General features: G+C 39.7%; 1 protein-coding gene across 3 annotated transcripts in view; it reads right to left on the reverse strand.

Annotated features, from left to right (window-relative positions):
• RNF157 (ring finger protein 157) overlaps positions 1–13,617 on the reverse strand; it is a 117,354-nt gene that overhangs the window by 19,989 nt on the left and 83,748 nt on the right. For all 3 annotated transcript variants that reach the window (XM_037809311.1, XM_037809313.1, XM_037809312.1), the window contains exons 3-8: positions 8,141–8,229; positions 2,527–2,673; positions 1,542–1,659; positions 1,068–1,134; positions 716–759; positions 274–321 (exon numbers count right to left, since the gene is read on the reverse strand). In XM_037809311.1, coding sequence (XP_037665239.1) covers positions 274–321; positions 716–759; positions 1,068–1,134; positions 1,542–1,659; positions 2,527–2,673; positions 8,141–8,229 — 513 coding nt within the window. The remainder of the gene's footprint in view (positions 1–273; positions 322–715; positions 760–1,067; positions 1,135–1,541; positions 1,660–2,526; positions 2,674–8,140; positions 8,230–13,617) is intronic.

Genomic DNA, 13,617 nt, shown 5'->3' on the forward strand with positions numbered 1-13,617 from the left:
CCTTTTTGTTCTCAAGTCCTCTGCTCAGAGATGATGGCTGCCTCAACACCAATGATTATGGAACAATGAAGATGCCAAACATCAGTATTCTTTTCAGGTCACCCAAGTAGTTTCTAACATACGGGAGCACTCCCTCTTTTTCTTTTTTGAAAAACGGGGGTGGTGGTGGTGGTGGGGGGGGTGGAGGCAAGGAAGAAGAATGCTTAGCAAAAAAAGTAAAACAAGAAAAACAAAAAGGGGGGGCACCAACGGTCCAAGCCCTGAAATACTTACTACTTGTTTCTGTTTGAGGGGCTTGACACAGAAAGTTCCATCTGTGTGCTGGAATGAAAAGGTGGCAGTTAGGACAAGGAAGGAGGGCAGTGAAATGCCCTGTCCTCCGTTGTCACTTCTCTCAATTATCCGTGTTCTTGGACTAACCCAGGGGAATTCAGAATTCTAAACTGTGGGGGTCTTACAATTACTCAGTCTAACCCTTCCATCTTAAGAAGAGGTGACTGAGGCTGAGGGAGTGGAAGGTCATGCAGCAAGTCGGGGCAGAGCTGGAACTAGACCCAGTGTAGCCCCCAGTGTGCTGCTCTCTCAGCTTCACACACTGAGTCAGACACATTCTGCTGAGCTCGGGCAGCCAGCAAGCAAGGGATACACACGTCGTCACATGAAAGAAAGAGTTAAATGTCATAATAGAGTGTGGCCCATGAAGTTACTCACTTACCTTTTCAAAAGTACCCAGCAATACATGGCAATGGCCAAAATACTCTGAAAGAAATAAAGGCACATGGGTGAAGAAGAACAAAACCAAACAATACACCGTAATGCCCATTTATCTTCCTTAATTCTCTAGAATCTAGCAAGCGAAAATGTCGTGGGCTGTCACCAGAAGTATATAACCCAATACCATTCACAACCAGTCGGGGGAACCTAGAATCATGAACACAAGAGGATATGGAAACTGCCTGGCTGATACCCACAAAGAAGACACATTGTTCTGGGGCCACAGCTGCCACTAGGACCATGTACACAAAAGGGCAGTGTGTACAGCAAAAGAAGACAAAAACCATCCATACCATCGCCTTCATCCACCACAGCATGTACCACCAAAGGGTAAACCTCTCGATCCAAATCAAAGCCAAGCTAAAGGGAAAGAAAAGAACAGAAAAAATAATGAGGAGTTGACACATTTAAATGCAACAGTTATCCATCACAAAAGCAGGCACTGTCATGAAGCATTAACCTCATCTCCGTCCTTCATGCAGCAATCTCACAATTACATAAGTCCATCTAATTGAAGTTAATTTCTTTAAAAAAATCTCATACATGCAGAGTTCTTTAAATTTGTAGGTTATAGTCTCTGAGCATGGATTTCGTAAAATATCCTAGGATAATGGCTACTTTGGAATAGCAAATGAATTCTTAAGGACGTGGAGAAATTGCAAGGCTGAAAGGTGAGCATGACCTTTGGGCAGAGTCTGGGCAGCCCCCCTGCTGCTGGCCCTGCCCAGTGTGGGTGGGGATTCCCACCGGCCCCAGAGGCAGCTCACCTCCTCATCAGCCCATTCGGAGGGGTCCACGGTGTGGGAGGGCAGGCAGAACTGTTGACATACTCCGCGCTTGTAGTGCACGGTCTCAGACTGAAGGCTGTTATCTTTTGGGATGTAACTATTGAGCAAAGCAGGAAGCAAAGCAAAAATTAGCATCTAGCCCAGAAGGATCTGACACTTTCTTCTGACTTGTTCCTGTTCTCAGTTATCAACAGGCTCTAGGCATAGAAAAGAAAAGGCCTCTTTTACAATCCATTTCCTTTGCTCTTGCTTGATAATGCTATTAAACCTCCCTATTCAATCCACACATCCACAGAAAGGTAGTTTAATGTGTGTGTGTGTGTGTGTGTGTGTGTGTGTGTGTATAAATATTCATTTAACACATGGAAAAACTGAGGTTTAGCTGTAGAAAAGTCATGTGGTAAGTTACCAGCAGCACCAGAACCTGAGACCTAGGCCTTCTGGTTTCTCTTCTGTGTGCTCTCAGGCCAGACATCAGTTTCAGACAAATGGGAAAAGTGTTTTTAGTCAACAGGGGATGGTGAGAGGGAGTCAGTACTTATAAATAAGTAATTAGTAGTCCTAATTCCACAAACATAATAATGAGCTGAAATTTATTGAGACAACTTACTATGTACTAGCATCTTTATAATTATTACCTCATTTAATTGCCATAAAGGAGGTGTTATTATTCCAAGATTTTTCCCTCATTTTTTTTATTAGAGAAGTTGTAGGTTTACAATAATATATTTTTAACAGTGTCAAATGACCTAAAGGGTTACTACCATCTGCCACTGTACCAAGATGGCACAATTTAATAAGAAAAGGTGAAAAAAGTAGGGCTTTGTAGAAGAATACTTAAATTCAAGAGCCAGATCTCACCTGGGTGGAAGAAAGAATGTTTCCCTCCCCAGGTGAGTACAGAAGGCATGGACTCTAACCTGTCTGGAAAGGAAACCGCTCACCTGGTCTCTCGGCCCCTTACCTGGCAATACCATTCTGGAATTCTTCAGTGGCCTGATAGTAGATGGTGATGGCCACCCGCGCATCGGTGTCAAAGGTGAACTCCACACTGTAGTGGACTTTAGCTCTGCCGGCTTCTTCTCCAGGGCTCTTGACTTCCTCAGCACATCTAGAAAATAACCACAGCATTTTTTTGATAGCATATCAATATTTTAAAATGTAACCATCATTTAAAAAAACAACGTAACGTGGACTTCCCTCCATGGCCTTTACATATGTCTGCATCTTCATTTGGCATGACTGCAGAGTACTTCATTACCACCATTGCTGGGCACTGAGGTTGTTTCTGATCTTTCACAGTGCGATAATTAACATCCTTGTGCATTTTCCAGGCCTTTTTTTTTTTTAGTTTACTCAGTTATTAATCACATAGTTTAAATAGTTTCCACAAGGCTTGTTATAGAAAACAGCAGGCCTACTCCTTCCCCCTTTCCTGCTCTTGAGAGAAAACCACTTTTACCTCTTTTTGCTGAATATTTTGGCACTTACCTTAATGTTTCTAAATGGCATTCTTGGGTTACTGCTTCTTCATTTTTTGGTTTTAGGTATTATCTACTGATTTCCTACTGTGGAAATGAGGATTTCTTTTTCTCTCCTCACTCTGCCCTATATAGGTATTCCCCCATTCTCCCAATGTTAGCTGGGTCACAATTTTGTTAGTTCAGTACTTATTCTGCATTATTGTGATTATACAAACATTATTCACAGCTTAACCAGAGTAATCTATGATTATTTTTTTTTTCCTGAATAACTTTTTCTCTTAGAGGTAATCATCTCGTTTTGTTCAATTGCTTCATTTTCCATATACTTATCACCAATTCAAACCCAAACTCTCTGCTGGCTGTCTAAACCCCTCAAGATGTCCAGATGCATCGGGTGTTCTATTCATTCCACTTTGTTGGGGGAGAGGGCCTTTCTGGAGTCCTCTGACCTGCTCCCACCCAGGCCCCTGGCCCTCTGTACACAGCACACAGCTGCCATTCTGGAATCTCCCGCCCCCATCATCCTGGTGATGACTCCCTTTGGCCTTTCTTAGAATCTCATGTTTCCTGCATCTCATGGCTTTCTTGGGTTACTTTTTAATGTTGGTGGAGCACATCTTCCACTAGCTTCCTGAACAAGGGTGTGATGGGGGATAAACCCTTTGAAAGCTTTTAGTCTACCCTCACACTTCATTGAAAGTTTGGCTGAGTAAAGAAGTCCAGATCATAAATAGTTTTTAAAAGACATTTGACATTATTGCTTCATTATCTTTTAGCCTCCAGTGTTGCTCTTGAGAAGAGTGAAGTTCTTCCAATTACTATTGTTTTTCCTTATAGACTCTCCTCTTTATCATCCATTGTGCTGGGTAATCAGTGGTCCTTTCAATTTAGAAATGTGTGTCCTTTGATTCTGGGAAACTTTCTTAAATTATGCATGTCATTGATGATTTCTCTCCATGTTCTCCCTTTCTATACTAGTATAGAAATTACTAGTACAATAATTGGATATCATACCTTCTAAGTTGCTACTCTATTATTTGTATCTTTTCTTTCCTATTTTCAATTTCTCTGCCTTTTTGCTCCATTTTCTAGAATATTTCTTCCTCTTCTCACCATTCTATTGAGTTTTTCATTTTAGCTATTGTTTTTAATTTCCCCTTTTTTGTTCCCTAAACACTGTGTTATTGTGTCCATGAAATACAAAGGAAATCTCTTCTCATGTGTCTGAGGCTATTAATGAAGTTTTCTTCTTCCCGCGTAGTTTTTGTTCCTGCTTAGTTGCTTTCTCCGCTTGGTTTATTTATTTTTTTATTAAGATATATTCACACAGTATACAATCATCCAACGTATACAATCAATTATTCACATTACCATCATATAGTTGTTCATTCATCACCCCGATCTATTTTTTGAACATTTTCCTTGTACCAGAAAAAGTGAAAATAAGAATAAAAAAAAATAAAAATAAAAAAAAGGACACCCAAATCGCCCCCTCTCCTGCCCTATTTTTCCTTTAGGTTTTTGTCCCCATTTTTCTATTCATCCATCCATATACTGGATAAAGGGAGTGTGATCCATAAGGCTTTCACAAACACATTGCCACCCCTTGTAAGTTACATTGTTACATATACGTCTTCAAGAATCAGGGCTACTGGGTTGTAGTTTGATAGTTTCAGGTATTTACTTCTAGCTATTCCAATACATTAAAACCTAAAAAGGGTTATCTGTATAGTGTGTAAGAGTGCCCACCAGAGTGACCTCTCAACTCCATTTGGAATCTCTCAGCCAGTGAAACTTTATTTCATTTCATTTCACATCCCCTTTTTGGTCAAGAAGATGTTCTCAATCCCATGATGCCAAGTCCAGATTCATCCCCGGGTGTCATATCCCACGTTGCCAGGGACATTTATAACCCTTGGTGTCAGATCCCACGTAGGGGGAGGACAGCAAGTCCACCCACTGAGTTGGCTTAGCTAGAGAGAGAGGGCCACATCTGAGCAACAAATAGGCACTCAGGGGAAGACTCTCAGGCACAATCACAAGTAGATTCAGCCCATCCCCTGCAGCAATGAGCCCCACAAGGGCAAGGCACGTGATAGAGGGCTTGGCACATCAAACCGCCAATCCTCAATGTTTGTGTCACTGTCTTTTATACTATGGGTGTTCTTTACAGATCCAGGAATCTTGGGTTGTCTACTTATAGTTAAGAAATTTAAAACAGCTGACTGAGCACCCCAAGGGGGTGGGGCCTCTGAGCATCACATCTGGTTGACCAGAAGGTCAAGGGACCATCCGTGGCAGTACTTCAGGTCTTTCTATTTGGGCTGGTCGATTTTCCCAGAGAAGAGTTTTCCTCTCTCCTGACAAAGGCCTGGCTGCTGGTGTTCTGGGAGCAGAGGAGGGAGGCAAGGCTGGAGGGCTCAGCATTCAGGAAGCATAAATTCACATAACTCCTCTATTTTTAGTATAGAGTCTGGCCTTTAGAAGTGCCTAGGTCTTGCAAATCCAGAGATTCTCCACTCCAACCTCTCCAGTGAGAATAATCCCTTGGCTTTTTGCCAGGGTGTGGGTTGGGCAGTCACCTGGCTGTGTGGTCTAAGGAAGGGCCTCTGACTACCTCTTAAACAGACTTTCCACCAATCCTCATTTAACCTCATTTTAGCCCTTCCACTTCCAAAGGTACCTGATACCACCAATGCCTGAGTCTTCTGAGGATAACACAGTGCGAACTGTTTGGGTCCCAGTTTTTCCTCCTGACAACTCAGGATTCTGATTTCTGGGTCTACTAAGTCATTTAACATTCACTATCTGCTCTTCAGTTTCTAAAATTTTGTTGCTGTTGTTCCTCTCCAATTCTCCCAATTCTTGCAGATTTATGCCTTTTAAAAATACTTTAATGCTATTTAGTGGGGTTTTGAGAAATGTGGAAATCTGAGGATCAGAATTTACTCTATTCCCATAATCTGAAAAAAAAAACCCACAAAAAATCTCTTCACTTTAGCATGTATTGAATTCCCTTCCATTACCTTGTTTAATTCTGACAACGGCCGTGAACGTAAGGTTTATCATCACTGTTTTACAGATGAGAAACCTGCTGTTCAGAGACTTGTTCTAGCAAACATCAGCAGAGCTGGGAAGCAAACGGGTCTTCTGCCTCAAAGTCCAGTCTTTCTAGCACCTCACAGCTGCTTCACTCTCGTCTATGGCTGCCGCTGTGCTGCCACATCAAAGCCCAAGACATCACCATGGCTCAGGGCCTTGAAGCTGTCTCCACCAAATAACTGAACATGCCACATGTGACCAGAGAGACGAAGTGGGCAGAGTAGCCAGCAGCGGGCAGGCTCTTGTGCTGTGACAGGCCTCGGTCGGGTCTTCTGTCAGCAGGCCCCTCACGGAGGGTGAAGGCCCAGCTGCAGGCTGTTCTGCTGGAGGCAAGTGCCTCCTTGGCTCCCCACTTCTCAGGGTTCGCCCCAGGGATGGGAGAGAATTAAAGTTGGGGAAGCAGTAGAAAACTTCAGGGACACAGCCGGAAGCAGCTAAGAGACAACTGCGACGTCCCTTTTCCCCTATAAAGGTTGCTTTGAGCTAAGTTAAAGCATTAACCCAAAATTCTACCCAAACCCGTACCAATTTTTTATTAAAAATAAAAGGCAGGAATGTCAGGCCCCAGAAAAAGAGTCTGACATATAGAAGGAATGTCTGATCCACGGGCCCTGCTGCTTATCTCATAAATACTAGGTGTGCCATAAACTAAGGGTTAAAGGCTGTTTTAGGAATCCTAGTCACAGTGGCACCTAGACTGCAGGGGGCAGACAAGGCAAGATCAGATATCCCCATAAAGATGAATGACCACAAACAAGCCAAAAGGCCTGCTTCCTCCACATAGATAATATAGTGCACATCAAAGAAGAGTAGTGTGTTAAAACCCTAGCAACCAGTCAGCAGAAACTGATGAGCACTCACCCAATCGAGGCCCAGAACACACTCAGCAGGACCTTCCCCCCCAACACCCAACGTGGGTTTTTCCTTTAAAAAATGCTGCTCTCAGATGGAGAGCTGGAGCCATTTTTTCCTTTCTTTCTTTTCTGATGGCTCCCACCTGCTTTCTTCTGCTTTCTTCCTCTAATAAACCTTAAATTCTCTACTTAACAACAACAACAAAAAAAACTTCAGGGACAAATAAAATATGAAAACTTAACATAGAGAGACATAAGGTAGATTAGTGGTTGCCTAGGGCTTCAGGAGATTGGGGAAAAATGGGGAGGGACTGCTAATAGGCACAGGGTTTCTTTTTGGAATGATGAAAGGGTTCTTAAATTAAACAGGGCTGATGGTTGCACAAATCTAAATGTACTAAAAACCACTGAATTGTACAGTTTAAATGAGTGAAATGTAAGATATGTGAATTATAACTCAATAAAGCTGACATATTAAAAAAATTTAGGAAAGAATGAATCGCCTAATGTTAACAAGGCTGACTATACAAGTATAAAATGGTCTGAGTCATCTTCCTTGCCATTCAAAAAAATTGGGACTTCTGATTTGCTCTAAACAAATTTGAATTCCCAGAGAACCTGTGAGCCTCAACTGACATTATGCCTGGAAGGCAGCATCAGATTAAAAATTACCCTCCTTTGTGGATAGCACAAAGAAGGAAAATGTTAGTGATAATTAACATAGATGATGATGATCAACCAACCAACCCAGGGCACTAAGGGTTCCTCAGAGGAAGGGCACATGAGATTAAGCATAAATTAAAAAATAAATACAATCTGTATACCAAGCAATAAAATAAGTATTTCATATCCCAAGTTCAAATATACCATTGTTGCATAGGCCAGCTAGGGACTGCAAAATCCACCATTTTTTTTCCCCCAGTAACGACCACTTCCAGGGAGGTGAAAGTTCTTCATAGACAAACTCAGAGAAGGTATGGAAGGACCTAATCTAAACGAAGCCTGCTGGCCGCGGTCAGTGCTATGGAAGCACCCTGGCTTGTGGCCTGGCAGAAAACGGCTTTGTATGTCTCCTGAGTCTACCACCCCTGCACAAAGGAGAGCCCTTGGAACCTGGCTAGGGCAGTTGGGAACTTACTTGACTAATCTTAGCGTGTCCTTTCGGATGTTGATCAGGCTTCTCAGAGTCTTCACTGGTTCTTGGGGAGGTGGGGCAGCATAAGGAAACTGTCAGAAACAAAGTGGGAGAAGGCAGTGTGTTTATGGAGACTGGTAACTGTCCCTCGCTGATATAATGCTTTACAGTTGACAGAATAGCCCTGTGAGGTGACGTGGGAAGGCCCCCATGCTCCTAATTAAATGAGGAAACTGAGACTCCAATATATCAAGTGAATTTGCTCAAGGGCCCAGCTAGTGTTAGAACTGGGATTCAATTAAGAGTGAGATTAACCTGCTCTTTCCATTATGTGTAGCTAATTTGGGTCACTACTCAAAACTTGGATAAACTAATAAAAAAACTCCTACTGAAGTTCCAAATATCAAAGAACACACTGTGGCCGAGTTAATCATAAAAGGCTTTTCAATCTGACCTCGGATGACAGGAAGCCAGACCTGCAAGCCTTTGGCTTCAGCGAAGCCACATGGTGTCTCAGGAATTGAGGAACTGCAAATAAAGAGAACCTCATCATGGGTACAGAGCTGAGGCATGCAACAGTGAAAAACAAGTTTTACCTGTGGCTGGTCATATAAAGCAGAGTTCTTTAACATGTGACCCAAGAGTTCTTTTGAGGGGGTCACCAAAGGTTTATGGTTATCTTCACCATTTCCCTTACACTTTTGCTCTCTCCCCATTTAGACCTTTGGATTTGGAGTTCTCAGCTGATGTTAATGAGATGATAAAGTCAGGGAAACAGTAAAAAAAAAATTCATTGAGAATTGCTTTCAGAACATTAAGGATGATTTAAAAGGTCTGCAGTATTGTTATAATGTTATTTGGGCAATAATTTTTTACATGTAATTCATAGAAAACCTACTGGTCTTTGTAGCTTTGCATAAACTGTGGCACCTCTAGTATAATGCTACTATCAAAAAAAAAACAGGGCATCCATGTTATAATCTAATTGTGTCATAACAGAATGAATGTGGTTATTTTACTTGGGAAACATAATTTAACCTATGGTATGTATTCAGTATGACTGCTATTAATTCACATGTATGAATGTGATGCTGAAGAAAATACATTCAAACTACCCTAAAAAATACATTCAATTTAAATGATTTGCCTTCAGATTACTCACTTTGTGGGTAGTATATAGCAACGTTTTACTTTTTTCATTGATAAATTAAACATATATGCTTTTAAAAAAATGATAGTTGCTGTTTCTAATTACAAAGAAATACATGTTTGAGCAGAAAACATGAAAAATACAAAAAAGTACAAAATCAACCATAATTTCACTACTCAAGTGTGACACAAATATTAACACTGCAGAATGTGTCCTTCCAATTTCCTTTTTCTTGGTATTTGTCTGTCTATATACTGTATCAAACTGTACATATGATTTTAAAGTCTTTTTCACTTAGCAAGATATTGTGACTATTTTTTTAAATATGTAATACTGACAACATGACTGCATACTGCAGAGATAACAGCACACTTTAATCAGTTCCCTTTAATCAGTGTTTTAAGTTGCTTTCTTTTTTTTGCTGATATAAATGTTGTGATTAATATTCTTGTACCTACATCTCTGCATGCCTGTATATTTCCTTAGGGCAAATTCCTAGAAGTGGAAATACTGGATCAAAGGGTAAGCACATTTTTAAACTTTTAAACACATTTTGCTTAACTCGTTCTCCAGAAAGCTGATTCCAAGTTTGCTCTCCTACTAGCAGTGTGTTAGGAAAGAGGCTTTTATATAGGAACACTGAAATTCTAGCTCAGAATCCATCTGTGGTCTTTTCTCAACTCCTCCCTCTTCCCACCCCACCCCCACTTGCCTAGGCTGTCATACCGAAGGAATTTAAACCAATTTTAAAATAAGCTTAAGCAAAAGTAATTAGGCAGGAAAATCTGACACAAATGCTAGTCTATCCTAAAGCCAAAATAAATGACTTCGGGATTAAAATTTTTTTTCTGGAGCAGTGAAGTTAGTCATTTTCATTTGCACAGAGATTTGGGAGTTATCTGTAACTCCTGAATTTAAAAAAAAGAAAAAAAAAGTTCTTTCCCTCACTCTTCACCCTTCTTCCTTTACCACCGGTCCCCCCGCCCCCCCCCCCCAAAAAAGAAAATCAAAAGGAAAGAAAAAAAAATAGTGCTCTCGTCCTCTATTTTGGAGCTTACATTTGATGGTAACTATGACACTGAAGTGCAAGTTACTCAGCATTCAAGGGAAGTTATCATTGGGATCAACTGTTTCTTTAATAAACTACCCTTTATATATAAACTACTCTTTATAATATAATAAATCTGCTTTTACACTTTAGGCCCTCTAAAATAATAATAATAAAAAAAAAAACTGAAAATCTGTTGAGGATCGCCTAATCTCCTTTGTGGGCTCCTACCTACCTAAACATCTTTGTTGGCAGCATTTCATTCATCCAATTGGAATCTACATGCAATGCTCAGTGCTAGGTATAAGGAGAGATTTAAAAACGGAATAGCTAAGGTTCTGTTCTTTCAGGAATCTGCACTGTGAGACAAATGAGATAGTTACACAAATAACTATAATATTGGAGACAGGGAAATAATACAAAAGAGGCAAAAATAAAGGAAGGGATCACTTCGGCCTGAGGTAATCTGGAAGGCTTCATGGAGGAGGTGACATTTGCACTGGGATCTTGGAGAACAAAGGGAATTTGTAAATTCAGGGAAGACAGAGGGAACAGGAGGAATAGAGGCAAATTATAAAAAGTATTTCTCTGCCCTCAGAGCCATCTCCTCTTCCTCCCCACACCAGTTTAACTCACCATTACTCTCTAAGTTGTTTCTCACTGCCTTTTTTTAAATTACCATTTATTGAGTGCTTACTATGTACCGGGCACTCTGCTAGCCCTTTATATACATTATCACATTTAATCTTTGGAATGATCGATCCTGTGAGGTAGATATGCTTGTTCCCATTTTGCAAATAAGCAAACCGAAGTAGTAAGAGGTTCGATAATTTGCCCAAAGTCTCACAAATATTAGGGAACAGTTAAGTTTGAACACATTCTATTCCATCTTTCCCTAAGATGCTCCTGAACATAACTTCTTAGTTTGGAGATGAGTTTTACAAGAATTAAAGTGCTGATTATTACAAGATCTGAAAACACAAATCCATATTTTTGCTTGTTCTTTACTGTAAATTCATTCCAGTACTTATCAAGACACTGATGAACTTTCTTGCTTGCTTACAATATCTTCCTAACACACTGATATTATGGAACAAGCACCATTACTGAGTTACAATTAACACAAAAGAAGTATCTTATTTCACAATTTATTTTTTTATTTTAAAATCACTTTATTTATCAAATTAAAAAAACATTTCCATACAAAACAAAGCAATGGGAAAAACAAATATCCTGAAATGATGTCATCCTACCAACATACTCCTACCATACCAAAAAAAAAATTAACGAATCAGTCACACATGAGCATTTCCATATCATTAAGATCACCCTCAATATCTTGTCTATTCTTATTAGATTATTGTTCCCCCTTCACTAGCTGCTGTCTATCTCTAGGTCCCCTATATTTTACAATATAAGACGCTTATTTTACATTTTTCAGAGTTCACATTAGTGGTAAATACAGTATCTCTCTCCTTTTGTGTCTGGCTTATTTCACTCAGCATTATGTCTTCAAGATTCATCCACATTGTCCTATGTTTCATGACCTTGTTCCTTATTACTGCTGAATAGTATTCCATCGTGTGTATATACCACATTTTGTTTATCCACTCATCTGATGAAGGACATTTAGGTTGTTTCCATCTCTTGGTAATTGTGAACAATGCCGCTATGAACATCGCTGTACAAATTATCTGTTCATATCACTGCTTTCAGATCCTCTGGGTAAATACCAAGAAGTAAAATTGCTGAATTGTAGGGTAACTCAGTATCTAGTTTTCTGAGGAACTGCCAAAGTGTCGTCCAGAGTGGCTGAACCATTATACAGTCCCACCAGCAATGAATAAGAGTTCCAATTTCTCCACATCCTCTCCAGTATTTGTAATTTCCTGTTTGTTTAATGACAGCCATCCTTATTGGCGTAAGGTCTAAGAAGTGACCTCCTAATACTAGGTCTTGAAGATGTTTTCCTACATTATCTTCTAGGAGTTTTATGGTATTGTCTCTCATATTGAGATCTTTGATCCATGTTGAGTTAATTTTTGTATAAAGTGTAAGGTAGGGGTCCTCTTTCATTCTTTTGGATATAGATATTCAGTTCTAGCCCCATTTGTTAAAAAAGCTGTTATGTTCAGTGGATTTGGGGGCCTTATCAAAAATCAGTTGACCATAGATCTGGGAATCTATTTCTGAACTCTCAATTCAATTCCATGGGTCAATATGTCTATCTTTGTGCCAGTACCATGCTGTTTTAATTACTGTGGCTTTATACTAGGCTTCAAAGTCAGGCAGTATAAGTCCTCCCACTTCACTTTTCTTTTTCAGAATGTTTTTACCAATTCAAGGCATCTTTCCCTTCCAAATAAATTTGATAGCTTGATTTTCCAAGTCGACAAAGCAGACTGTTGTATTTTGATGGGAACTGCATTGACTCTATAGATCAGTTTGGGTACGACTGATATCTTAATGAAGTTTAGCCTTCCTATTCATGAACATGGATTTTCTCTCTGTCTCTTTAGGACCCCCTTTATTTCTTTTAGTAGAGTTAAGCAATTTTCTGTTAGAGGTCTTTTACATCCTTGGTCAAGTTTATTACTAGGTATTTAATTTTTTTAGTTGCTATTGAGAATGGAATCTTTTTCTGGAGTGTCTCTTCAGTTAAGTCATTTCTGCAAATAATTAGAGTTTTGCTTCTTCCTTTCCTATTTGGATGACTTTTACTTCTTTGTCTTGCTGAATTGCTCTGGCTAGAACTTCTAGCACAGTGTTGAATAATATTGGTGACAGGTGGCATCCTTGTCTCATTCCTGATCTTAGAGGGAAGGCTTTCTGTTTCTCACCACTGAGTACTATACTGGCTGTGGGTTTTTCATGTATGCCCTTTATCATATTGAGGAAGTTTCCTTCAATTCCTAGCTTTTGAAGTGTTTTTATCAAAAAAACGATGCCAGATTTTTTCAAATGCTTTTTTAGCATCTATTGAGATGATCATTTGATTTTTCCTTTCTGATTTGTTAATGTGTTGTATTATGTTAATTGATTTTCATATGTTGAACCACCCTGACATGCCTGGGATGAATCCCACTTGGTCTTTGAATTCAATTTGCAAGTATTTTGTTGAGACTTTTTGCATCTATATTCATCAGGGAGATTGGCCTATAGTTTTCTTTTCTTGTAGCATCTTTATCTGGTTTTGGTATTAGAGTGATGTTGGCTTCATAAAATGAGTTATTTAGTGTTCTATTTTCTTCAATTTTTTGAAACAGTTTAAGTAGGAATGGT

Source organism: Choloepus didactylus, chromosome 18 (genome assembly GCF_015220235.1).
Source record: "Choloepus didactylus isolate mChoDid1 chromosome 18, mChoDid1.pri, whole genome shotgun sequence".
In the NCBI taxonomy this organism is placed as follows: domain Eukaryota; kingdom Metazoa; phylum Chordata; class Mammalia; order Pilosa; family Megalonychidae; genus Choloepus; species Choloepus didactylus.